We start from the raw sequence: 27,886 nt of genomic DNA, 5'->3' as shown, positions 1-27,886 counted from the left end.
TGTGTTTTTGTGTAGATTGAAGCAAAGACTGTTCCCCAAGTGTCACAGTCCTCCACATGTGGTGCAATCCCCATTGGTAGGCATATTGTCAGAATTCTGTGTTTTTCGTGAGGGGTAGTATCAGGAAATATTGCCTCTATTTGAGTAATTTTTTTGAGCTAACCAGAACGGAATTTGTTCCTGTTTTGCCGATAATTTACCAATGACTGATTGTATAGTCTGTGGTGTAATTTCATTAGTGTTCCCCTGGTGAGGGGTGTGCTGTGGAATTTTTACCGCAGGTTGGACTGTTAAAGTCCGCATGACATATTGTACCAATTGTCTATGTATTTTAAAAATTGTTTTAGTTGAACTAAAAGTACTGTCTGACATGTCTTTAATGTCAGGATGTGTTGTATAGCTGGCTAGAACCGGCCATGTGGCTCCTGGTCTACCTAGTGGACCGAGCCTGGTAATGTGATTTTAATGTTTTAGGGCGCCATTAAACCGGAGCTGATGCTCCTGGTAAGTTAGTGGAATTTCAACTTCCTCGAAAGGAACGTATTCCGCTGGAGGTTCCACTGCTTTGTAGTAGTGGAACTCGTGTGTTACAGCATTTGCTGCTGGAAATTTTATCCAAGAATAGAAAACCTCTGTCTGCCGACATTCATGTGCCTCAACAACAAATATGACTGTACCACCTCTCGATGATACACCATTTTCTATAAGTTTTATAGTTACACTCTTCCTTACATTTACCGGGATGTTTTTCGTATCCGGGTTGTTTTGCTGAAGACTTGTGTCTTCCTCTAATAGTTGAGTTGCTATTCTAGCTCTCTCCCTTTCGTCGTCACTCTCCGTCATTTTGCTGACTGAGATTTTTCAGAGCAAGTTTCAAGGAAACAAAGATTAGGTGTACAATATTTTGGAAGACTGTATCCTTCAACGTTGACTAAACCAAAAACGAATACATAGGAATCTCTTCCTACTAAGTTCTGGTGGATATTAACCTTTTACCCACTCCAGAAGTCTATTGGAGTTTTTACGGAAAAAAGGGGTCTGTATGAAAAAGTACGACTGAGTTACTCTAGTATCGCTTTACCAAACGTTGGGCGCCATGTAGTGTAGTTCCGATATTCCCAATAGGCATTGCGCATTGGAATAACAAACAACAGTGTAGACGTAGGACTGAGGTCGACTGGGTCTCTATTGTATATGTTAGACTTATTTATGAAATGCCAGCAGGCTCAGAGATCACTAGAAACTTTCTCGAGTAAACAAGAAGGTGTTAACTTTCCTGATTAGACAAGAAGGGATTAGTTTCTGACAACCGCATAAACATGACAACTTTGCTCCCCCAGAATAAGGAGTATATCTCCAGAGTCGCAGAAACAATAGATAGCTATTTCACTCAGTCAATCGTGCATGCTTAGTTTCACCAGGAGTGCAGAGAAATAGAGAGACGGGCGTTTACAATAAAATTTTTATTTATTAAGCAGTCTACTTTCTCATGCAAGAGAAGTGAATTGCCACAATTGCAATACTTGTCATAAAGTAAAGTGCGTACAGTAAAATGAGTATTACGAAATAATACTGTAAAAGCATTTATATGGTTTCCAAGCCATAAGATACTTTAAATGGATAAAATACATACAACGATAAAATAATGACTAAACGTACTCCACTGGTGTTTCTAAGATAAGCCTACCCCAGTGTACCTAACCTAAGCCTAGTACAGGGAAGGAGTAGATGAGTTACAGTTTTTGCCAAGAATCTGAATCAAGAATTCTCTGTGGGTCTAATCCGCTCCGTACCTTGGTTATAGAAGGAAGGAGGTCTTGTATCTCTTTCTCAGGACTCAATCTCCCAGCAACCCGCAAGGGTGACTGGGAAACACTGGAGCTGGATTTCTCGGTAGGAGAAAAGACAGCGTCTCTCTCTCAGTGCGTCAGCAGGGAGGGTCGGCTTCCTTCGGCACTCGCATCAGCAGGGCGTCGGGCAAGTAGATAGCCAATCTGTTCCAAACCACTGTGTGTTGCTGAAGGCAGATGCTGGTATATTTATACCTGGAAGGTGCAGAGTTTGACGTAAGGTTGGACATAAGACGTCACTAAGAACTCTCAGTTCTTTCAGGACTCCAGGAGTTCTAGGACAAATCAATACAGAAGCAGGGGGAATTCCCGGGCTGCTGGAGGCTTGGTTTGTTTAAGAACGCGTTGTGCTTTCTAGGAGTCTATGGGAGTAGCCTTGCTGTATTTGGACTGCATTGGCTATGTCTTAATATGGGTATGATTCTTATGCCTATATAAGGGTATGATTTGATATAACCACATAAGGGCATGAAATCGGAAATATTAACTAGAGTCCTAGAATCATCTACAACAACAGGACACTGGTGCTGACTGTGTGTAGACACTGGCCAATCACAAGTGGCATTGCAGGAAAATGTCAGTTGATAATGTACAAGAACAAACACACGGACGTCTGTTGTCAAAATGTCCAATGTCCCCCTTCAAATAGGCGGCTCTTCCAAAACAGCCACGATGTACACAGTCATGCAGTTTGTATGTAAACATGTACAATGCGACAACATACATGTGAACACATTGTTAAACTGTCTCCCCTTCACGTTGCACAGGGACAATCAACACCTCCTGCAGAGCAGCCCAAACCTCTCTTCTCTGATGATGAAGAGGACCACCATAGCTTCGACACAGACGCCCTCCAAGAGTTCATTGACAGCCTAAGCAGACCACCTCCAGGAGCAGGGCGGCCCAGCTGCAATGAGGACACCCTACCCCCTGCACAGACCACACAGTAGGCTGTACCCACCACCACTGCTGCCTCCCAGGACCCCCATGAAGAACACAACGCCGTGTGTTGGGGTGCCAGGAGCAGCTGGCTGAACAGGTGCGGGTCGGCTTCGACTGCATTGCAGACAAACTAGATGCCATACGTTGGTGTCTAAGTTCCATCAGGGCCCACTCACAGTCCCTAATGGACACCCACAGTCTGCTCCGTGCTCTCCAAAGGACCATGGCTGACATCGCCGGAGCCCTGACTCAGACTAGAGCAACTGTCCAGTCAGAGTGGCTCTAGCGATGTCACACAGGAGTTGGGAAACATGCAGGGGTTAATGGAGACCATGGAGCAGGCCAAACCGGAAGGAGCGTCTGCCACGGCTGTGCACCAGCGAGTGGTAGCTGGGTTCCTCCATGACCTCAAAACCATCCTTATGGCATTGCTGCCACAAGGCCTGGTGCTGATGCGTTCTGCTTCTACCACTACATTTACATCTCCGCCCCTGAAGTGTCAGTGCCACACAGTGCGCCAGACGTTCTACCTCTGGCCCCAGAGGTGTCACTGCCACACAGTGCTGGAGAAAGGCCAGCACCACCCACACTTGAGGCACATGGAACAGCAGAGGACAAAGATGCGGATGAAACCACTGTCGTGGTAAGAAGGACGCAGTAGAATTCATCTCCACCATATGGCCAGTTTCAGCTTTGTTCTGCCTCTGTATCATCACCTTCCACTGTCCCTGATTCCCTCTGCGACACTCACCTTGGACCTCGCAATGGACTGCCATATTCTGTTTAATCGCCAATGACACAGCAATCAGACTGCGGACTGAACTCTTCCCTCATCCTTTGGACTTGTCATTTCCTGAAGGACTCTGGCTGGCCCTCCACGGGCCAACATCGTCATGTGGGGTTTGCATGACTCTGTTCTGCTCCAGATGCAACACTCCACTGAATGTGCATTAAACATTCCGAATCACACAGATGTGTCATGTCTATGGTCTTTCAAGTGTGGTAGTATGGATGAATGTGGGCTCAGTGAATTCATCTTAAGTCCATGTGGCTCATGTCATTGGACTTGGCTCACAGGGTGAAACATTGCCGAATGCTGTCCGGGTGGACCGACACAACAACAGCGACACACGCATTTGTTACTTCCTTGTCCAGCCCCGTACAGAACCACGGCCAGAGCCCTGGGTTCATTGTTCACACCCTTATGCTAAACTGGCATACGCCAGGCCAGCCCACTCTGCTCACGCTCACTGGGGGGTGGGGCGGCAATGCTACATGTCCCAGGTCTACCTTGTAGTGATATGCTGATCACAGGTCTAGTTGTCAGCATTCATACAATTATCGCTGGTGCACAACCTGTTTGTTTATTTACTTTACTTGTCTATTTACATATGCTTATCCAAATTTTTGTGTGCTCCACAGGTGGCGTCTTCCGTCCAAAAGATGTCAAAGTATAAACCATGTATGCTTGCAACCTAAATTCGATGCATCCCCATGGGCACACCTGTGTTCCTCAGAGAAAATAGAACTCCAATTTGTTTTTACCGTTGCAAAACGTGTTTTATTATTTCAATATTTTCTTTTTTTGAAATTATTTTCATTTCATTTCGAACTAAAATATTCCTTGTACATTATATCCTTTAACAACCTTTTTTGTCTCCTATGCATTTCGAGCTGAAAGCCCTTCTTCAGGGAGCACCACTACAAAGAGATCATAGCACATGCATTTATATACTATATACATATTCCAACATGATATTGTGATCCATTTTACTCTTATCTGGGAGATTGGTAAATGTTCTTTTAGTGACATTTGGTGAAAGCTAGTGAAGTGTAATGTATTGTTTTTATCTGTCGGTTTCCGAAATATGTCGGTCTCCAAACCCTTCTGGGTGAGCAAGACTTCTACATCCAGAAATGGGATTTTTCATTTGAAATTTCCCAGATAAATTGTATGAGTTCATCTGTTTGGATCAATACTGATAATGCTTTCTCCAGTTTGTCTTGTGTGTTCTTCCACAAAGATGAGGACGCCCAGGCCTTTTTAACCTGCCATCTTCTATCAGGGTTGAAGATATAAAATGGGCTAAAAAATATTTTATGGAGAATGCAAGGTTAGCCCGGGAGGAACACGAGCTGACTAAAAAAATCAGTAAGATCACATTATATGCTGCTATCCTCCCCATCCATAGAGCCTTATCTTACCTTTGTTACCAAACCATTACATAGACATCTTCTTATTAAATTAAGATTTAACCAGATTCCCTACGTGCTGGGCTGCTTCCACCTTTGGAGCACGCCAGAATCTGGAGCCCCATGTAAATGTGATGAATTCTCAACACAGGACACGTTGCATTTTATGATGTTTTGCAGTTTCTTTAGGGAGCCAAGAAACAAATATTTAGTATGTGTTATAAAGGATGCCGGTTTTATACAAGTTAGGCCTGCTATGTTGTACTTACAGTCTTTAGGTAATATTTTCATCACATACTCTGTGGCTAGTTTTCTAGTCGCTGCATTTAGAATCAAGTCGAGGTTGAAAAAGGGTAACGTTGTAACTTGATTGTTGACATCTCCGTTCCATTATCCATGACTGTCTAAAGTGTTGCACATCCTGAAGATCTGTATGTACTTTTTTAAATTGTAAATATTACTGTGTTTTTATTGGCTTTTATGATTTTAACCAAATTGAATAAAGTGTATTTTGAACTTGAACTTGACATCATCAATGTACCTCACTAGTAGTTTGATGTTATTTTGCCATTCAGGTTTGATAAAATATGCCCTTCCTCAACTGCTGCATGAACAAATTTGCATATACCGGCGCGGTGCAATTGCCCATGGAAGTGCCCACTAATTGGAAATACCACTCTTCCTTGTATTTAAAATAACTCCGATATAGGGTGAAGTACATGAGTTCCATCATGAAAACTTGCATTGGTAAATCCAGGTCTGTTCTCATTACTGTTTGTTCCATCACTTCAATACCTTGAAGATGCGGGATTGAGGTGTAGAGAGACTTTATATAGGCCGTACACATTACTAATTTCTCATCTTCTTTGGTTTCAATTGCCTGTTATTTCTATAAGAAGTCCATCATGTCTTTTACGCATGTTTTCATGTTCTTTACCGATGGCTGCAAATGTTTATCCAAGAATTGGCCTACGGGCTCATGAAGGCTCCCACAAGTAGATACAATAGGTCTTAGTGGTGGGTCGCTTACATTTTTATGAACCTTTGGGACCATATATAATGTCGGACTCTTCGGATTCTCTTTTATTAGGAAATGTTTTGTTTTCTCTTTAATTATTCCTGTATCGTAAGCTCTCTGAACTATATTCACAGTAATATATATTATCAGTGTGCCACAGCCACTCCCTCACGGCTGGTGTGCACCCACACCCACACCGATCCAGCACACGCTTCACAGGACATGTGACCCTGCCAATAAAAAGGCCCAGGCACACGTGCCCGATGCCATTTCCAGGCTCTCTTAGGGTGTATCCGTGTGGTGTGCATGTAGGCACACCAGTAAGCTAGGCCCCCTACGCAATGTCACTCAGATAGGAGTTTTTGGGGGAATTAGCTTTATCAAGATCAGGGGCCGCCAGTCATTGACCTTGCTGTATGCTCTAATAGGATACGCAGAAAGGACATTTGTTCATTGTTTAGCTTATGATAGGAATGCCTTTGTATTAGAAACTTAAGGTTAGCCAATCAACATCATGTACCTATTAATGTTGGACTTTCTGCGTATTGTAGATAATGTAAATAATAATATTTTAATGTTTATTATTTTATGTAAGGAAATACGGCCAGGGATTTATGACTCCTAATCCAAACAGTGTGGTGTTTGAATGGTTTGCCTTCCAGGAAATGGGGGGGGGGCAGTGATCCCCCCGGAAGCCGGGAGGGTCCACACCCCATGGGTCTTTTGAGTAAGGAGAGGTGGGGGTTAGGCAGTACCAGCCTATAATGTCCATCATACCAAGGACAGAAGGACGCCCTTCTATTGGCAATTGTCAGTAACCATGCTTTCCACTTTGCATACGATCTACGCTTACTACCAGACGCAGTCCCTTGCACAGAAAAGGTCTCTTTTGCCACACATTGATTTTCCTTTTACAGAGGTTAAAAACTGCCATAACAAATGTGTTCTTGTATGTAGACATGATGGCACAAAGTAGTCAGCAATGACAGGTTGCAATTTTAGATTAAACGTAACTTGTGCATCGATTACGTATTTTCAACAACTGTAACTACAATTGAGGAGGTGACAGGATTGTTATCTTCCACTCCAACCTAACAAATTTAGTTAACCAGAGACCACAACCTTAAAAATAATAGGCAAAGACATTTCCAATATGCTTTTATGTAGGGCACGCACAGAAAGGCAAACCACATACAATGGAAGGACAGTTACTTCCAAATATGAGAACCGATAAACAGACTTCCACACATACAAGGACCCGGGCACACGGGCAGTACACACACAGGAATACATGCATGCACGACAGCATAGGAACATGCACACATACATGACAACAACAGGCTTACAGCCTCCCATGTACATGTACAATGCATAAGAGCACACATGAATAGGCAGCCATGCAAACCTCTCTAGCCAGAAAACACCCCAAGTCATGTAACAACTTCGGCTAATCCTATGTCCGCATCCAATGGCTGTTTACATGATTAGATGTTTAAGCCAACACTTACAAAGGTAAATATAAAGCTATAAATTCCAGAGGGCAAGGTTTGGATGTTTAAACCCCCAGAACTGTTTGAATATGCCCCACATAAAAGGAGGAAAGTGTCAGCAATGCCAATACAGAAATGCACAGAGAGTTGGAAAATTAAAAATCATACATTTGCACTTTAAGACTGACAATTTTACCTGTTTTTGTATAACTGCTTTTAATAGATTTAATTTGTTTCCTCTGTTGATTTGTTGCTACAGTTTTCTCTCTAAATAGAGATTAAGTACTCTCTACTTTTTTGATCAAAACAGTGTGCTTTCTGCTTTGAAAGAGTATTCATCTGCACAGAAATTAAATGTATGGTTTATGATACTGACAATTTTATTGTTCCTGCTTTCAAAGAAATCAAATGTGTTTTGCCAGACTTTTATAGCAATACAGATCAAAAAGCAAGCTTGCTGCATATTTTTATTACTTTATTAGATTCATAAAAACAGAACCATAAAAGTGCATACACATGAAAACATTTATAAGTGTTATAAAACAAGAAATTATTCATTGTCACAAAATAACATCCAATTGCTTCATGCTGCAATCCGGTTCAAAGCCTAAGAGCCAAAGTAGTCAAGTCGAACAAAGTGCAAGGTGTGAAACAAAATAATAGGAAGAAACGTCATATTAAAAAGAACAGCCCAGCTAAAACCAGATTTAAAATCAGGACAACTGCAGCAATAGCGATTGTCTACGCCGGAGGATGCACTTCAAGACTGTAGCCACACCTAGACGCACTTTCAAAGAAGGAAGCGTTTGTAGAAATGAAAGGGCCACAGTATATTTGTTAATCGGAGCGGGATTAAAAACCTCTTGGTAAAGCAGCGATAAAAGCAACAGGAAAATACAAGGGGCCATATTATCAAGATGGGGCGATAAAATTATCGCCGCTTTATCAGCAGGAAACTGCTGCTAAAGTGGCGATAAAGGGCTTGATATTATGCTCTATAGAATTCCAATAGAAACCCAGGTTAGATATCTAACCTGGGCTTCTATGGGAATGCTCTAGGGCATGGGTACTCAAAAACTTTCTCTTGGGGTCTGAATTTACAATGTGGTTTGTGGCCGAGGGTCACACCGGTGGGGGCGGAGTCATTTGGGGGCGGGTTAATTGGGGGCAGGGTCATTGGGGGTGGGGCTAGAGGGGGTAAAAAAAATCACTGCAGTTTCAAAACATTACTAGACAATGCTGTATTTCCAAAGCAGATGTAACTACATGCAGAACATGTTTACACTATTTGTTGATTAGCAGACAATAGCAATCTTAAGTGGGATTGAATGGCAATTTGCAGCAACCAGATATTCAACACATGCCCAGTGCAGCACAGGCTTCAGAGTCCCAAAAATAGATATGTTAAAGACAAACACTACGAACTTATTTTACATTTCATGTCACCAATTAGTTTTCTGTAATCTGGTACCAAGTTGGAAACGGCAAGCCTTAAGCGCTGCTCCAGATGTATGTCTGTAAGCTTATTTCTAAGTTTGCTCTTCAACAGTACCATTGTGGAAAATGAACATGCGTAAGCATCTGTTGACCCAAACATACAAAGTACCTTCTGGGCCACTGTAAAAAGAAGAGGAAACTTGTCAGGGGGCACAATTTTCCAGAATCCTTCTGGTGCTTGCCCTAAAAAAGATGCTTTGAGGGCTGAATTGTGCTGCATGTCAATGAAATATAGTTCTGCTTGAGCCCTTTCCATGCCAATAAGGGAAACAACATTAAGATTCCGTGCACTCATCATCCAGAGGTTTTCAACCAGCCTGAACAGATGGGTGAGGGCTCTGAATTGCAAAAATCGTTGTTTGATCTCCCCAGAAATTTCCTCAAGACATGCACCAGGGTCAAGATTTGCCAGAATTTCTTGTGCATCTGAAAACCTCTGCATCCCAGCCAACAGTTTTGGAAAGTGGGTGAAGTCACTATCATCCAGTTCTTTGAATAGCACAAGCTTACTTTCAAAAGCATAAATCCCATTCATGAGGGAGCACACAAGCTGTTGTTTACCTTGCAGCGTCAAATTGAGAACATTAAAATGTGTGAAAAGATCTGAAAGAAAATGGAGCATAACAAGCCATTTCACATTTGTTAGTTCTGGGAACGATTGTCCTCTACTGTTCACAAAGAGTTCAATTTCAGGAAGCAATGCGATGAACCGCTCCACAACCTTCCCTTTGCTTAGCCAACGCACGTCAGGGTGCAGCAAGACGTTGGTTTGTTCCGCTTCAGATACCTGCAGCATTGCTTTAAAAAGTCTATGGTTGAGAGCTTTGGCACGGTTAAAATTAACAATTTTCACGGCACATTTTAGGGCATTAATCAGTTCTCCATGCTTTAAATTTTGCACACAACACTTCCTGGTGAATAATGTAGTGGTAGTCTATCACAGTCTGTCCTATGAGCTTCTTTTTAAGCATAGATCCGAAGCCTCTGTCATGGCCTACCATGGCAGGTGCCCCACCCATTGTTATGCTGACAAGAGTGTTCAGTGGTATGTCATTTGTTTTAAAATAGTTGCACATACTGTCCAGAACATCTTCTCCTCTTGTGTGCCCTTGCAGTGGTAGAAGGCCCAGGAGCTCTTCTTTGGGATGAAGTAATTGGTCCAGATACCTCACCCAAACTAATAACTGGGCCACATCGCCTATGTCTGTGGACTCATCCATGGCAATGCTAAAGAACGGTGACTCTCTCACTGCTTTGATCACCTGCTCCTGGACGTTTTGTCCCATTGCTTCTATTCTGCGAGCACACATGGAAACTGATAGCTGAAATGCACCGATTTCCTTAAAATGCTGGCTTTACTAGTGTAGTTGTCAAATAAAATTTCGGCTGCTGAAAGGAAACATTGCTTCACCAGCTCTGCATCTGAGAATGTTTTTTTTATGTTTGGCAAGCAAGTAGCATATTTTGAAAGACGCTTCGGTTACAGCCTCAGATTCCTTCATCTGGCAATGGAAGATCTTCTGCTGGGAAAGAAGAGCTTGCTTCAACGATGCCACTTTTGCAGAACGTAGTTTTGAGTTCAGTGGGAAGTTCGCAGTGTGTCCAGAGTGCCGCGTTTTGTAGTGCTGTTCCAGGTTATACCTCTTAAGAACATTTACTTTCTCTTTGCAAAGCAAACAGATGGCTTTCTCTTTTGGACATTCTACAAACAAGTACTCTTCTTCCCATGCTTCCTGGAAGGTCCTGCGTTCGCTCTGTATCGATCTGGGTCATTTGCAAGGCTTGGAAACTGGACTGTAGGCCATTGTGGAGCGCTCCAGCTAGTTTTTTACTATGCAACAAGTAACAAGGACCAGGAATCTGAATTTCCACTGGATGACCAATGGACCGACACCGCCCCACGACCGCTGAACCGACACGACCAATGGACAGACATGACCAATGGACCAACACGTCCCATGACCGATTGACCGACATTGCGTCACGACCGCTGTATAGACACCATGTCACGACCGATGGACGAACACCACTTCTCGCAACAGATCTGTGAGCAACACCAAAGTAATGTTTTGTTTAATCATACAAAGTAATGGGTAAACCTGTACATGAAAAACAGGAGGCTTTCCTAAAGCCAGTGGTTTATGCATGAAATGTGTCGCTCAATAGGGATTTGAAATAAATGGCATGTACACACACGTATATACAAGCACAAGTTTACCCATAGGTATCTTGGCGCTGAATAACAGATGTTAATTGCTACCAAACTCATTTTATTGACCTCAGATGGATGAAAGGCATGACCCGCCAGGATTTGAACGTGTGACAATGAGGTAGAACACAGGCTCCTGCAACGGACACATTAGTCCACTGCGCCACCAGACCGGCATGCACTCAGTACAAGGATACAGAGTAGAAAACATATGGAAGGCGCTAATCTGGACAGCGCTATTTGGTGTGGAGCAGCTGTCAAACTAAAGGAATCTGAAAGGCTCAGATACAATTGGCAAGATTGCAATGAATTGAGAGCTTGCTGCCGTCTTTGGCCCAGTCACTGAAAGTGTACCGGTGCACTCTCAATGTGTTTACATTTTATAATCATGGCTAGTAACAGTGTTTTCAATATTGCAACACAGCAGTAGCTCACTAATGTCTGTAACACCACTCCCATTTCTCATATGTGAGTGCCTGTTTTGATTTAACATTATTACAATGGCATGTCACACAGGTGGGGAGAAAGAGGATACTCGCAGCCGGCATTCCTACCACCCTTCCACCCAGACTCAATGCTTTTCTATTGTATTGAATAACGCATGACTTGTAGATACAAAATACTCTGCATAATAAGAGTAGAAATGCAACAGCAGGGCAGGACACGTCACCATCATCATAAAGCTCCCTTCAACTCTCAACCTTACATCACTTAGAATGCCCATACGACACCAGGGAGACTGGGGATCAAGGTTCGATCCCCGGCTCCGGCGGCAGTTTAGCCCAGCATCATGTGACTTTGAGCAATAGCTTGCTTAATCTTCCTGACGGCCCCCAGCGCCTAGAGACCCTTACGGGTGATTGTTCGCGCTTTACAAATGTGGATTATTATTATTATTATTATATTATAACAATAATCGTAACCTAAGCATCAAGCCCACAGAATTTCTGTTTATTATCTGTAAGCCTCTGTATCTTACCTACTGTAATAGAGTTTGTGAACAAGATGACGCCTCTTTGCTAAACAAATATGGACTTAAGATGTTAGCATCCTTTCTTGCCCAGTTTTGCTGTTTGTAAATTACAGTGTGCTACCATGCTATGTTATAGTAATATATTTGCGATAGTTTACTACCAAATACACTCCTGGCTACATGCCACACCTCCTTAACCACACTTAAGCTGAATATATATGGCTCATCTACTTACTTACTCTTTGTGAAAAGCTTGTATTTTCCACAATCTGTATGCCTTCAGTGATATTGCTTTGAGGAGAGCGTCCCCACTCTTAAAATTGGTCTGGCATCACTGACCATACCTGGACAGTGTTGTCTGCCCTGCCCCCATACTGCATGTAGTAAGCAAGAACGCATGTAGTAAGCTAGAACGCAGGCCATACTACGAGTACCCCAGGCTTAGTGCAATTAAGGGGAACCACCGCAACTACAAACATTAAAAATTTGCACAAATAGTTTTAGAAGGATCATTGGAAAAAGCATTAGCAACTTCTTTAAGCAGTATGGCTTTTATTAACATTAGCACTTATATAGCGCTTACGACCTGCTGCGTGGCGCTTCATCCGTTTGAAAAGCGCTATAGTGCTTCATCAAGGTGTAATTAATGGTTTGCTTTACTCAGTTAGTTACATTGGTATTCATGCTTCCTGTGATCCAGTTGTAATGCCATTTGTGCACGTTTCTTTGCGACATTATTTGTGAGACCCCATACTGCATGTAGTAAGCAAGAACAGTGAGCGAGCCTGCCCCCTGCCCCCTACAACCAAACAGCACCGCTGGACACCCGAAGAAATCCTGTAAGCAGGGTCACTGTGACAATAATTAAGGGGGGACTTTAAGCATAACTAGAGATTGGGGATTGACTTCAGAAATTTGATAAACAGCCGCAGCCCCGGAGAGATCAAACAAGGGGGGGGGGGCAGCTTCAGAGGAGGACAGCGCAGCACCCCAGCCAGGACCAGGGCATGTAGATAACAAAAGACAAAAGGTAGCCAACGATACATTACAAAAGGAAAAAGTGACATATGATAATAAAAATCATAGTGGTGATAAATTCAACCAAATAGGCAACAATGTCTGTGACCCATAGTACTGCCCGCGGTTACACTTACCTGCAGCTAAACTAGTGACGCTGGAGGTTTTCCGGCTGCAGTGAAGATTCTCCGGGGCTGCTAGGACATCAGCGAAGATTCTCTGGGGCTGCGGGCTGCGAGGACGTCGAAGATTTTCCGGAGCTGCAAGGACGTCGTCACCACGGACTCAGGAAGCTTCTTAACAGGTCCTTTAAAAGTCAGCTGTGAAAGCGCTAGTTATAGCTGACTTTTAAAGGGCATGTGACGTCGCAGAGGCTCAGGCCAATCAGAGGCAAACATAAGCAAAGAAGATGGTCGCAGGAGCAAACGTTGTGAATACCTATTCAATACGTATTCACAACGTATGCGCCTGAGGCCATCTCCTCTGTTTAAACTTTACACATGAAGGACTCGTATGGCAACAAGGTCTGCAGGCTGCCAATTAAGGCCGGGCGGTCCGCCACCGGCCCGCTGGCCGTACTAGGAGTACCCTTGCTCTAGGGAATATTATCAAGCCCCTTATCGCCACTTTAGCGGCAGTTTCCTGCCAATAAAGGGGTGATAATGTTGACGCCGCTCTTGATAATATGCCCAAAAAGTGTGCCAAAGTTTGCAAAGTGTTTTTGTCACAAGGGCTAACCAGAACAAAATTGGGATTGCAGGGACACTGGGGGACGAAAGCTCGGAGACGTTTTAAGGCATGGGCAAAGTGGGCTCTGGCCCAGGGCCCCCCTGATAGAGCCAGCTCTATTTTGCAGAGACACTTGATGACCCTCAATAATTCTTGAGCAGATTGTTTCAAATTTAGTTTTCCTTGAACTTATTTTTATTGTGAGTGATGCGTAGGAGTCTATAACAGACATTTTGCATAGAAATGTGTTTATATTTCACACAAGTCCCATAAAAACGTTTCTTTTCGATCAAAACAGGACCTCACATATTCATATGTCACCGAGATTATGTGCAGTAATATTAGTGAGCCATTGCTGTGTTACAATATTGAAAACACAGGTCACTATCCCTGAATATTATATGTAAATGCGTTTAGAATTAAACCAGTGCGCCTGTGCACTGTGACCTGGTCAAAGAGGGCATGGGACTGAAACTGGATCATAACTTCAGAGCTAATCCAAACAGGCCCCCCAACATATGTGTGGCCCAGGGCCCACAAAATCCTTAAAATGTCCCCGCGAAAGCTGACTCCTTCAAAGTCCCAGCCTAAATCTAATCAATAGGGTCCTACCCCGAGATTTTGAAACGCACTCCAGATACAGTTCCAGCCCTGAAGTAGTTTGGACTGACAGATGCTCCCTACTGGCAGGTTTCTTCAGCTCCAACCATTTTCCTTCTTTCCTCTAAAGCTCCCAAGTTCTGGACTAACCCAAGTTTTACCACTGCTTAAGATATTAGCCGGTGGAAAAAATAAATCAAATCTACCTAACTTGACACAGGTGTCCGTCCATGATATACGGAAGTCACAGAATACAAAGGTCCCCGTCACACAACAGAAATATCTAATATCTTCTTATTCAGGCAGGTTTGGGGGTTTTTCCAGACTGAACAGCATAAGGTTAGTGGTGCTAAACTGATTTGGTCAGCTTCAAAGGGTATACCAAGCTCCTTGTGTACAGAGCACGTAGATGAACCCAGTGAAACGCCAAGGATTCGTCTACATACCATGTACTCGTCTCCCGGCATGAACCCGATTTCCTTATATCCCCACAGGCTGGCTACATAGGTTAGGGGTGATAAACACCTCTGTTTATAAATCTCCACCATAGGTGCAATATGATTGTTACAATGGTTGGAAGCAGTACTGAAAAGCAAAACAAGTGAATTGATAAACTTGAGTCTCCTGTGTTTCAACCATGGGCCCCAAGTCCCTTGGGAGCCAAATGTTACACATAGGTACGAAAATTCAAGCCTTATGGAGATGGGAACATCCCACAACACAAGAGCTTGCAGCTTTAAATTTTTGGGGCCATAGGACTTAGAAGAATTCGTGGCCAGGCCGAGGCTGTCCATAAAATTTACAAAAATATTGAAACGTTGCTGATGACCATTGGGAGTTCTGGACATTAAAAAGACATTGCCAGCATAAAGGAGGACAGGGATTCTCCGCCCTCCCACAGCCGGCATATCCTTTCCCTTAATAACTAAATTAAAATCCAAATCATTAATATATGATAAAAATAAAACTGATGCTAAAACACAGCCTTGCCGAACACCAATTTCTCACTACAACCGTATCAAATAGTAGCTTTTAAATCTGTGCGAAGAGCTCTTAAAAAGGGCACCAGGCCATGATCTACCCCATTGGCTTCAAGTATCTCCCAGAGTTTTGACCTGACCACGGTAACAAAAGTGCAGACCCGGTCTATAAAAGCAAGATAAACATGACCTCTTTTTGCCAAAGTGTATTCACTGATTTGCAGGTGTAGGTTAAGGCACTGCTCTTGAGTGCCCAGACCGGTTCTGAAACCAAATTGAGCATCAGAGATAATGTGGTGCTCAGTAGACCAGGACATAATTCTGTCAAGGACTACCCTGCCATGACTTAATCAGTGGAAAAGATAAGAGAAATCAGCATATTGCAACTAGGGGAGGCCCTATTGCATTTTTTTTAATATAGCCACAATGATTGCTGAACACCAGGACTCTGGAATGCCTTTTTTGCAGGCTACATTTGCAAAGCAGGAAATAATAAGCCCTCATAGATCCCTCTCTAATATATGAAGGGCCATAGGAACCTCAACAGGACCCAGGGCTTTAACTTGGGGCTCTCGCGGATTGCCTCTTACTTCATGAGCGCTGCACTCAATATTCAAAGGATAGATGGGCAGAATAGAGGTAAATGCCTCGCTATCGAGGTCAGCTGAATGATACACTTTACTATAAACTCAACCCAAGAGCCTTCAGGGATATTAGTACAAACCTGGTTACCATCAGTTATCCAGATTTGGCTATTATTAACAATGTTCCAAAATGAGCCGGAATTTATGGCCCTGCAGGAACTGACCAAGGAAGACCAGGCTTCCTCCCTCAGTTTGGACTTCCTCTAACTGCATGTACTTCTTCACAGTTCTTTCACTCGATGTATCGCTCTTTTCATTAGCCTATGTTTAGGTTTTGCGGCAAACACCAGGTATAAAGGCAATATATTTTGAGCAGGGGCTTGGTCAGTGTACTGCATGAATGTTTAAATGGACGAAGGAGTTTTATAGTAACTATCCCATGGCTTCCCTGGAGACTAATTTCTTCTTAATAGTCCCACCAAAGAAAATGTGAGATGTAACATTACAGCAGTACACAAGGTAAACCCCTCACTGAATCACGCTCCGCCACTGTCTCTCACTGTCACAAAGTAGGAAATTCACTGTGCTGTGCCCCATGCATTTTCACCACAAGATTTGGTTTGAAATAATTCTGCAAGTGGCATCCATTAGGACCGGCAGTGTTTTGACAATATACATATTGAATACAAGTTTGGTAATAGGCACTGGCTACTTGGCATTATTTTCTGAAAAGTTGCCAAGAAAGCAGAAAGAGCTGACTTTGTCTTCTTGTACTAAAATATCTAAAGGGGAGACAGACCTGTAGACCACAGGACACAAAAAGCCATATTAAAAAGATGTAACCAGGGTTTGGTTGCACATGAGGCCTCGAAACCTTTTTAGTGACATTACAGACCGTTCTTTTAATGTCTTCATTTAGGAACTTGGAGGCAGAAAGGTGAAACAGAAGAAGGAAATCATTTCTCCATAGCCTTCTCAAAATGGATATACATGCTAAATGAAGGCATCCACTGGCCTTTTCGACATGTCATGAGAGGTACCTGTGCACCGCCGTGTGCCAGCCTGCTGCCAGCGTGAGGTTCACCACCACGTCCACCGGTATGAGGTCTGCCACCGCGTTGTTCGTGGCCTTCATTGTGCGCAGGATCCCTTTACCAGCCTGCAAAGCAAGACAGAGGCTTGGTTAGAAGAATTTTGGCACGGGTGGCGATTTGTAGAAAAACGATACTATTTGACTGCTGAATGTAAAATGGAAAGCGGATGCCGTCCATCGGGTTTTAGAAACATTAGTCACAAACTGATGACGTGGTAGGTAAAACGGAACAAAGAAAAATACTTTCCACAGACCTGTGGTAACTACAGTAGGAGCCAAAGAAAGGTATTACTCAGATTCCTGCGACAACACTGTCATTGCAGTGGCTTCTTCGGATGTAAATAGATGCCGTGCATTTGAGTGTGGGCGCTTCCTCAGGAGACATTGGCATTCCTTCCACATCTGGAGGCCTTGACATTCAGCTAAGGATGCATAAAATATGCCGAGCTCAGCCGCCATCAATCATGCCCATTCCATTAGTCTTTCTGGGTCAATATTGATTAATTATGCCATCAGTGTATATACACAATGATGTATTTACCCAGACAGTCACGTTCCCGTGATAAGAGACTTTAATGCACTTTCCCTTCTCTGGAAGTAAATTAGATCCGGGTTCTTGCAAAGACGTTTACATCTTCAGTAGTGTTTAACTTACTCCCAGATCATAAATATCAGAGTGCTTTCCTCGTTCTACAGTCAAAAGAACTGTGCACTGTTACACGAACGGGGTGCATGCACACCAGTGTCTTTGTAATAATAATAATAATAAATATAACTTTGAAAAAAAACGGGAACAAGGCTCAGACTAAGCCCGCTTACACAGAACTGCCACTCATTTAGGGTGCCCTAAGCACTTATTTCATGAGCCTATTCACAATTACTCGTTTACCTCCAGTTCCCAATTTGTCCTACTTTTCCTACCTCAATGCAAGTGTGTACTTTTTTTTGCAAACTGCTGAAATGTTGTCATGATTTTTGTTTAGCACAGAAAATTGCTGAGCTGTTTTTTACTTTCACCCAAGTCCGAACTAGTAGTCCCTTTGGATGGACTGTAGCCTTAGATCTCACCACCTGAACGAGGCACCTACTACAGATGGGTTTGCACCAATAGTTTGCACAATGGCAATAACACAGTTTTATTTCTGCTCATTATATTTCCCTCTTTATATTCTTAGAAAGAAATAGGTGATTTAGAGTTTCACAGAGTGGGAAACCACCATAATTTGGTGATTCGCCCACCCTGGCAAACTAGTGATTCCATGCTCCACTTACCAGTGGACTGCGAGGTCATAATGGTGGTCGCCAGCCTTATTTAGGGCGGGCTTCCTCTCACTAGGTTTCCCTGCCTTGGACAACCATTTTAATAACAACAAACAACTGGCCATTGAGGGATAAAGTCTACCAATTTCTTTGTCGATTACAGTGTATTAGCTATTATTGGAGTTCATTTACTCATTTTAACATGCAGTTTTCATAATTTTTTGAAAAGACTACCGGAGATAGCTGTAAATCAGTTCTTTATTTCTCATTTTTATATTTCAAAATAACGTCACTAGCCACATAAAAAAAAGCAGACACTTTCCTCATTAATATTTTTTTACAAAAAACAATGCATGGGTCCGTCTTATAGGCCGTTCACTTATGTATCCAATCAACCACAAGTCTAATGTCCATCGACTATACATATGATGTGCTTAGACTGGTGTCTCTTGTACCAATACAACTTTGCATCTGTTGTGGACCCCTTTTGGAAGAAGTCGACGCATTTTGGACAGGTTACTTCCAGCCTCCTCAGCACGATACAAGGGGAGTGAATCCTTACGGTTCTGTATGGTGCCTGCCCAAGGAGTCTTGAGATCCCCTAGACTCAAAAAAGCGGAAAAACAATCCCTGCTTTGACCATGTGGCTATCCCCTAAAAATTGGCTGCAGGCTCAGATGTGACAGATTGTATCCTGCCTTCCACCGACACTGCCAAGTATTTGAGAAGATGTGGCCTAAGGGCTAGAGTGGTCAGCCTCAAAGCTGGCAAACTAGGTTTGAGTCTCGGCAGGGACACTCAACATCCTGTGATTCTGGGCAAATCCCTTAGGGGCCGATTACAATGTTGGTCATAAAGCCTCCGACCTTAGGTTGGAGGCATTACGACCGACATTGTCAGTTTGAATTCCAACCGGGTGATTATGATACAGCCGGTCGGAATTGAAACCGGCCGTGATTCCCGCTGGATTCCAGTCAGAACCGGCCCGTAATCCATATGGATGGTGGTTTACGCCGTTCGGATTAGGATGCACTGTTACCGGCAGGGTTTCCATGCTGGCCTTCCCGACATGGAATCCCTGTCAGAAAGCATGTTTGGGGGGCCCTAGCAGGGCCCGCTTTTTCGTGCAGCCTCCGGTTGGGAGCCGAGGGGGCACCAGAGCCCCTGTTAATCCCTGCACCTTGTGGCAGACACCTTGAGGTGCTTGCCAAGGAGTTCTTCCATAGAGAAATGGGAGAATGCGACTGCACCATGTGCTGTCGCATCATAATTTGACAGTCAGCCCCACTGACCGGAGTTTGGCCGGTCCAGTTTCCGCCACGGTTTTGGTTGGAGGGAACTCCGACCAACATTCTGACTGAATTCATGAGCACCAAACAGTCGCCTGTGTGGACTCCTTCAGCTGCAAACTACAACCGCGCTTCCCTGGTTTCAAAATGTGTTTGGCGTCACGCAGAGCATAGTAAGCGCCACAGGAGAAGACGTAAGCATACCTCACGTTGATGAAGGACTGAAATGCACTAAATAACTTGTGTGTGCGTCAAAACACCCAGCTATGGTTTTCTTTTCTTTCTACTATTTTGATATGCAATAACTTCGTTTCAGCCTCATCTGAGAGCTTTGAGGTACAATGTGGATATCTGGTGGACACAGAGGTTTTCAGATTTTTGGATTAATTGATCACACTCAAGAAGAAGTGCATAGTGAAATGAAAGGTCTGCAAGTGAATAATGTTTGCTTGATACTCAGTGATCGCAAACAAAATAAGGGGACGCATAGGTCCCATCGGTCCTATAAATTGAACAAAACGTGCCATATTTTGCGGAGCCTTTTCCAGTCTCCTCAATTTACAGACACCGGTGGTCCTTAGGGAGTCAATTAGAGCCTTTAGAGAGGCCATTATTTTTAACTTAAATGATACAAATGCATAATTAGAGACGCCGGCATCTAATTTCACCACAATGTGCAAGATGGGATGGTCTCCAGAGAATAAGCAGCAAGGCTTCTTCTGGGAATATCTGCACACGGGATGTGGCGGAGTGTACCGCCTATGGAGCTTGAAAGTTTTAATTAAATAATGGGATCTCCGATGAAGGTCCTGTGTTGTAACTAGCGCTCTGCCTGCTGACGTTGTAAGAGCGGAAGAGCATGGTGCATGGCCGCAGACACTTCATGCCTTTAATGGTTGAAAGGATCAGGAAGAGGAGGAAAGCGAACTTTAAACCACGAAAGAAAGAAGAACACAAAGGTAATTGTGTCTAAAAGATATGAACTCTTTGAGGATTGTGTGTTTCCCGATGGTTAATGCTCCCACCAATCAAAATGGAAAGTCAAATTCTGCTCTCCGAGGTCACTCTCTCCGTGGTTACTCACGATTCAACTTTTAGAACAAAGTTTCAGTAATGTTACAGATACACCCTAATGAAGGGGGGCCCGTGGAGGCAGTGCAGGCCATTGGAGAACATGGAACTTAAACATTGTGTTGATAATTAGGATGAACATTGCATTGCAACATTTATGTAGTGCTCACTGAAGCATTTGCGCACGTGGGCAGCAAGCGATGCCATGCAGGATGGATGTGTGGGAGGAAAGGTGTTGCACAATCCTATCTGGGATGTGTTTCCAAGCCTTGTGTGATAACCAAGAGGAGCGGTTGTTGTGTTATGGGATGCCATACCTAGCAATGTGATGGATGAATATGCATGGGTGATAGACGCTTACATATGTTAATCATTGACTAAAGGTACTTGAGTAAGAACTAAGGGCCAGATGTAGGAAGGCCATTACTGGTCGGTAACGGTCGAAATCGGCCGTTACCGACCGGTAATAGGCTTTTCCTATGTAGGTGGCAAATTTACCGATTCGGTAAATACAGAATCGGTATTTACCGATTCGGTATTTACCAAATCATCATTTACCGATCCGGTATTTACGGAATTGGTAAATGAAATGTAGGAAGCACTTTGAAGAGTGCTTCTGTGCTTACAGGATTCATTATTTACCACCAACTATATGCCACGCATTTACCGATTCTAAAATACCGAATGGGTAAAATTCGGTATTTTAGAATCGGTAAATCCTATTTACCTATATCTAGCCCCATGCTCTCTTTTGATTATGTTGAGTCCTCAGTGGACAAAGAAGTTATTTACCTCTGATGACATTGTCTCTGATGGAAGACAGTGCTTGCTCTTTTGAATCTTCATCTCTGAACTCTCTTAGCCATTGACTGGGACCCCTGAGCTTCCTTCCGATACAGTCATTGTGCTATGCTATACCTCTTATGCCCCAGGATATTGCAACAGTGGCATGCAATCGCAGCTGGTTGTGGAGATACCCAGAAAATAAGCAGCGCCATCTCGCCATACCCCTACAATTGAGTAGTTTTGATGTAGACCCTTTTCCCCCAAAGGGTATACATCAAAACTACTATAAGGGAAAACAGACACGTGTTTCTTCTAAAGGATACTATTCACCCCTTATCCTTCGAGATGTTTTATCTTTTAAATATTACCCAGCCAAACCTACCAGTCTGGTTGTATGGACTATGGATAACTCAAAAGTAGAAGAAATGCTACGCCAAAATATACCTGCCGATCTCCCAAAGCTTTCAAGCGGGCATCTGTATTCAGGTAATTATGCTTCATAAACCAAAGGCTAAAAGACCCAGTGGAGTTTTGGTGTATCTCCTGCGAAGGTGTTTGTAATAAGAAAGCAGCAATGGCTGCTATGCCTCTAGTAGAAAGGTGATTATTCCTTCAGGCAGAGTCCTCTTGGCTGCCTCCTAGCACTCGCTGATAAATTACATCATGCATCTTATAATTGCATGATTTGTTACATCCATGACCATAAAACCACCTGCAAATGTAACAAAAAGCAGCCTGTATATTTCGAGATGTAATCACTTCCTTTCTTATTTGGGTCTGATCTGTGCAGCAACTTCACCTTTTATGGATAGAAAAGGAAGGATAAAAACTAGCACTGAAATGGATTGTTTTTTAAATGAAATTCATGCTAAGGCATTATGAAGGAGAGAAGACCCAATATCCGGTGAGAATATAGTTCTAAGGATTTCTCCTTCGAGATGATGAACGTACAACTGGCCCAGGTCCCAATGTCCTGCAACAGCAACATCCCTTTCTCGGTTCTCGGTTGGAAAACCTGGAGTAAAAGCCTCATTACCGGTGAGATCAGTTACTAGCTGCATCTGGACCATTGACCAGCAACTGTACTGCTTTACATGATTATTTTAGAACTTTTGCTTAGGATCCCTAAGACTAAGCCCAAAAAACTGTAGGATAGAAATTTTGCCTGTGTGGATTTCAAAGTCTAAAGAGTCACAGCAAAACGTGGCATTTATTTCAATGTTGATTTACAAATTTGAAAAATACTCAACTCTGCCTAATAAAAGTCTCAGGTACATACCGCAATAAAAATTCCACTTGGTCCGTTAAAATTATCAATCCAACCCTGGAAGAAAAAGCAGGGATTTAATAATGAATACATATCTATGTACATTGACAAATCTACAGTTAAACACATAAATAAAGCATGTATAAACTTACACAAAATCAAACAAAGGTTGCCTCATTTAACACTAACTCAAATGTTCCGTCCGACCTCCGGGTTGTGGACCAAAGGGCTGTGTAATATTACTTAACCTGCTTCGAGCCTTTTATCATTGCCTGTATGGACACAGTGGTGCATATGCTTCTGACATTTTGATGATATACCACAATAAAAAAGTTTTAAAAAAAATGTTCCAGTCCCTTAGGTCGGCTTGTCCTTTGTGCCGCATTGTGCAACACTAAAGTATTTAACTCATTATAACATGAAATGAAGTCCTGACTGAGGGTGAGGACTTTAATGTTTGGTGGGAGTTGGTTAAAGGCACTTTAGTTAGCTCACATGGTTCCCAAATGCTCATCATTAATGCCTATGTATTTCGAATCCAATGTGCTGGGGAAATTGTTGTAGGAGATAATCGTGAGGGACCAAGCCTTTTGTTGGAGTAAGGTCGTCTGGGAAGATACAATAACCGGTAAAAGGTCAAGGGTTTGAGGGTAGATTGTCAGATCAGGAAGCCCACCTTGAAGAGGTCTGTCTTCAGCTATGTTCTGTGAAGTTAGCCTTTCAGGGAACTGCACACTATCAGGAATGAAACATTAGTTTGATTGATTGTTTGATTGTGATGTATTACTTTTTAATAATCAGGTGCACATAATGCTACTAAATATGCAATTATTTTTACCAAATAACATTGGCATTCATTTGATTGACTGAATGATAACAACCTGATTGGACCTATAAATGTAAATTACATTCACATTTTAGCGGCATGCGCCTAATCTTATTTTATTCAATTTCCCAAATTACCTGTTTAATAATGTTGTACAATTGCCATTCTGCCCCAATGACCTTCCATCATTAATAACAGCAAATATGAAACACAGCTGCACACCATGGCAAGGAAAGTGTAAGTAAAAGTTACTGAGACCCCACACATGCACAGAGATACCCAATGATTAATGTTAATGAGGATCCTTTGAGGAGAGCATTTTAACCAATGTATATGTCATGTAAGCTCCCAGATAGGCTGCTAATATATAGGGCACATTACATGTTGGTGTTAAAGTGTTCTCACGGTGAAAGACCCAAAGGATAGTTCACTGCGTAGGCCTTGGAAGACTTTTCTAAGAACAGGCCTAGATGTGATTAACATCTTTATTACTATCTCCCCTGGGAAAAATGCAAGAAAATCACTTTAAAGAAAAATAGCCTTCATCTGAGTTTAGGATGAGCAAATGGGTGTTAACTGCTGACCAAATAGCAGGGATTAGCTATCTGGAAGTGAAGTGGACAGGAACACATCTTTTGAGTTGGACATGGAGATGCCCAGAAGGGCATTCCCAGGATCCCCCCGATAGCCATGCTCCAGTGACATTAGAGGAAAAATCCTGTCCGACCCTGTCATATGGGAGCAGAGATTATCTAAATTGGAGAGGGTCTAAGGTGCTGAAGATGACCGTGCCTGGTGCTGCTGGGTCCTATCATTTTGGAACAGGGGCTCCTAGGTTAATTGTAGAGTAAGGTTAAAAGGAAGTGCTGCAAAGGAGATGGGGCACTGCTAGAAAATAGTTCGGATTAGGTGGTAGTATTTCTCCAATCCCTGGCTGGTACAGAGGATAAATCAGGCACCTGATCCAATAATGTCATTGAACATTCCTGGAACTGGGAAGGCTCCAGCGGAAGTAGAAGGCCCTGATGGAAGAAAATTACGCATGACACCTGATGGAAGAAAATAACTTACTCAAGGGCTCCTGACACCTGCTGGTACCCTGGGACTGGAACTGCTCTTCAAGGGTTCTCCTGTTTAGCTGCCAGCTTATCATAGAAGACTAGACCCTGCAGGAGACCTGGCTTGAGAAAGACCTGGTGCCCAGAAGCCTGCCCTGAGGAGCTAAAGAACTGCCCAGAAGGAACTTTCCCATCAGTTACAGACTAAGAACATTATTTAAATTTTGACAAATGGGATGCTCTGTCAACACGTGAAAGGTATGTTGTCTGCCATGTTGCAAGTGCCATAGATGATAACGCACTTGTAATATAGTGAATGAAACATCTGCCACATTTGTGAAGGAGTATCCTGCCCACTGAGATCTATATTAGGCCCAGTGTCTGAAGTTGACATCTGACTGGGACGAATAACGTTGTATATTCTACCTCCACTTCATTGCAGTCAGTTTAAAGGTATGCCTCGTTTCCCATCCACCATGAACTAGTGTTTTTAAATGGAGTTCTAAACTAAAATATTAATATCTCCATTTTGCTTTAACCTATTTTAATGATATTCGTGTCTTTTTGCTAATTAAGGTTTTCTCTATTGTACTGATTTTAGTGTGTTGTTTTCCTGATTTTAAAATAGATGTCAATGCTTGAAATTAGCACATACTTCTCTGTGGGTTGCCGGCTGCTTGTAACATGACTACCAGGGGTTGAGCAGAGATTCTTTCAGAACTATATTGACATTGTCATATTCTGTTTATTGACCTGATAGGGTTTTCCACCCTCCCAAATTATTAGCCCAATTTCTGATGCCTAATGGTGAAGAAAAACTTGAACCATTATCGCTCACATGTTTGTGTCAATGTGAAATGCATATACAGACAATAAAGAACCTGGTAAGATATGTCACAGTCAACTTTGTTGTGCACACCCAACTCTCCAGTAAAAATTACACAGAAAAGAGCTTGCATCACAAGTGGGTTTCTGAAGCTAGTCAAAACATTAGGATAAATACCTGCCTATGCAAAGTAATGGCAAATCATACTTACTGCAAAGGGCTCCTGCCAGCTGGCTCCTACTATGGATGGTCTAACGATGGCAATTGGAATGCTACTGCTTTCTTGTTGAACCACACATTCTGCCAAGGCTTTGGTATATGTGTACGTGTTGGGCCACTCTCCAATAACCTTAGGTGTGATTTCACGGATGATCGATTCATCCATCCAACTAAAAAATAAGAACACAGATAAACATGGTTGAATAAAACACATCTTGGAATAAGCCAAACATTGGACTGGAGCCAGAGAGTCTAGGAGGGCCCTGAGAATTAATGGGAGCAGATCTTGTCTGCCTAAATTAGTATATCTAAATCAAAAGAGGTATTATGAATGCTGGCCTTTGTTCTGGCAAATATTTCTGTACCCCCTCAGATGGCAGAGGCTGACGATGCGCTGGTCTTCCTGGTCTAGAGGGCATACCATTGCCATCTTAAGAGCAGGGTTATTCTGAGTCTAAATTAGTTTTGGCTGAAGCAGCATAAAGTACATTTTTATAAAGTTGGTTTCCCACTAAAGTTATCAAAAGTATGATTTGACAACTACATTAGATTTTCTAAACTGAGTGAAAAGTAATAGAATCGCTTTGCCCCAGGCAAAGATGGAAATTAAGAGTTTTAATTTTATGTAGCCCAGTCTTAATGTAGAATCTAGCTGACTCTACACAGTGAAAACAGATTTTAGACATTTAGTAACTGTGAAGACACATTAGTCCCAGCCTGATGGGCTTACAAGGCACATTTTAGGGGTGATTTATAATATATACCAATATTTGTTCCTACATGGCAAAGGCACTTTTCCTGTCCTTGTGTTGATGCACTGCTTTTGAACTATAGCTCAGCCAGCACAAAGTGTTGCTTCTGGAAGCCATGCATTTTTTAAATATATGTGGGTTTGTAAATACACACTATATATCACATGTGATGTTTAATATTCTTGCCATTGGTGCATTTTCTTCACTATCTACTATGGCGTTACAGGAAATTTAAATAAGGCAATTAGGTACTTTAGCTACATCCTGTGCAGAGTTCATGTTTTAGGGGGAAACACAAGTGTTATAGTACTGTTTATCAGTGGTATTGCACACAGAGTGACAAACCCCCAAAACAAAAAAAGAAAAAATAGGGTGTGGGCCATGACAAATTATGCATTTTCTTACACCCTGGACCAATATTTCAAGATATAATATAGCAAAGTGTCTTTTGATAACCATGAACATAACCTTGAGTCCTAGAAACTCAATTTTCAGAGAAATGTAGAATGAGGCAAAAAGTGCTGGAAGAAAAAAGTGCAAACAATATTGAATCAATCTAAGGATCTTTGGTCTGGATGTATCAAAGTTAGGGATAGTGATTTCCAAATTGCGATTATCTGCGAATCGCAATTAGGTAATCGCCATTCCTGATGTATGAAACGCATAGTTTCCTTTAGCAATTCCTAGTCGCAATTCAACCTACCTCATGAATATTAAGCAATTTACGACCCATTAGGAATCGCTAAAATCACAGGGATGGTGGCCTGTTGGGGTCAGAAGACCACCATGTCTGTGATTGCTTTTAAATAAAACAATCATTTCTTTAATGCAGCCCATTTTCCATAAAGGAAAACGGGTTGCATTTAAAAAGAAAATGTAAACTTTTTTTCATATTGTAAGAGTAGGCCACCCCGTGGGACCTCTGCCTGCTCTTAAGGTTTTTGCGACCATTCACAAGGGGGAAGGGGTCCATTGGGACCCCTTCCCGTTTGCGAATGTTTAGCGACTGCATTTTGGTCGCTAAACATTCTTACATACCACTGCGATTCGGTATTAGGAAGGGACGCCCTAAACATGCCGCTTCATAATACCGAATCAGTATGTACTCACAATTTCAAACTTGGAAATGATACATGCCAAAATGCATTTTTACGGTCGCAAGAGGCCTGATTTTGCAAATTGGAATAATGCTTGGTACATCTGGCCTTTTGTGCGCTATTTGTTTTTAACGCTTTAAATCATACCTGGTCTTTAGTGCTACCTTTCATTCTCAATACTATGTACTTATTTATTTAGCATTTATCTGTAGGTCAAATTACACCTAAAATGCAGAACAATTGTAGGTTGCAACAGAAAC

The 27,886-nt window shown here is 42.5% G+C and overlaps 1 protein-coding gene across 1 annotated transcript in view; it reads right to left on the bottom strand.

The window, feature by feature from the left end:
- The window catches only part of LOC147659504 (fatty acyl-CoA reductase 1-like), a 501,467-nt gene that overhangs the window by 104,185 nt on the left and 369,396 nt on the right, over positions 1 to 27,886 (bottom strand). The window contains exons 5-7 of the mRNA XM_086951690.1: positions 25,770 to 25,947; positions 22,861 to 22,905; positions 17,123 to 17,241 (exon numbers count right to left, since the gene is read on the bottom strand). Of these exons, the coding sequence (XP_086807816.1) occupies positions 17,123 to 17,241; positions 22,861 to 22,905; positions 25,770 to 25,947 (342 nt within the window). The remainder of the gene's footprint in view (positions 1 to 17,122; positions 17,242 to 22,860; positions 22,906 to 25,769; positions 25,948 to 27,886) is intronic.

Source organism: Lissotriton vulgaris, unplaced genomic scaffold (assembly GCF_964263255.1).
Source record: "Lissotriton vulgaris unplaced genomic scaffold, aLisVul1.2 SCAFFOLD_703, whole genome shotgun sequence".
Classification (NCBI taxonomy): Eukaryota; Metazoa; Chordata; class Amphibia; order Caudata; family Salamandridae; genus Lissotriton; species Lissotriton vulgaris.
Note: the sequence above shows the minus strand (reverse complement) of the source record. Positions and strands in the feature narration are given on the sequence as shown.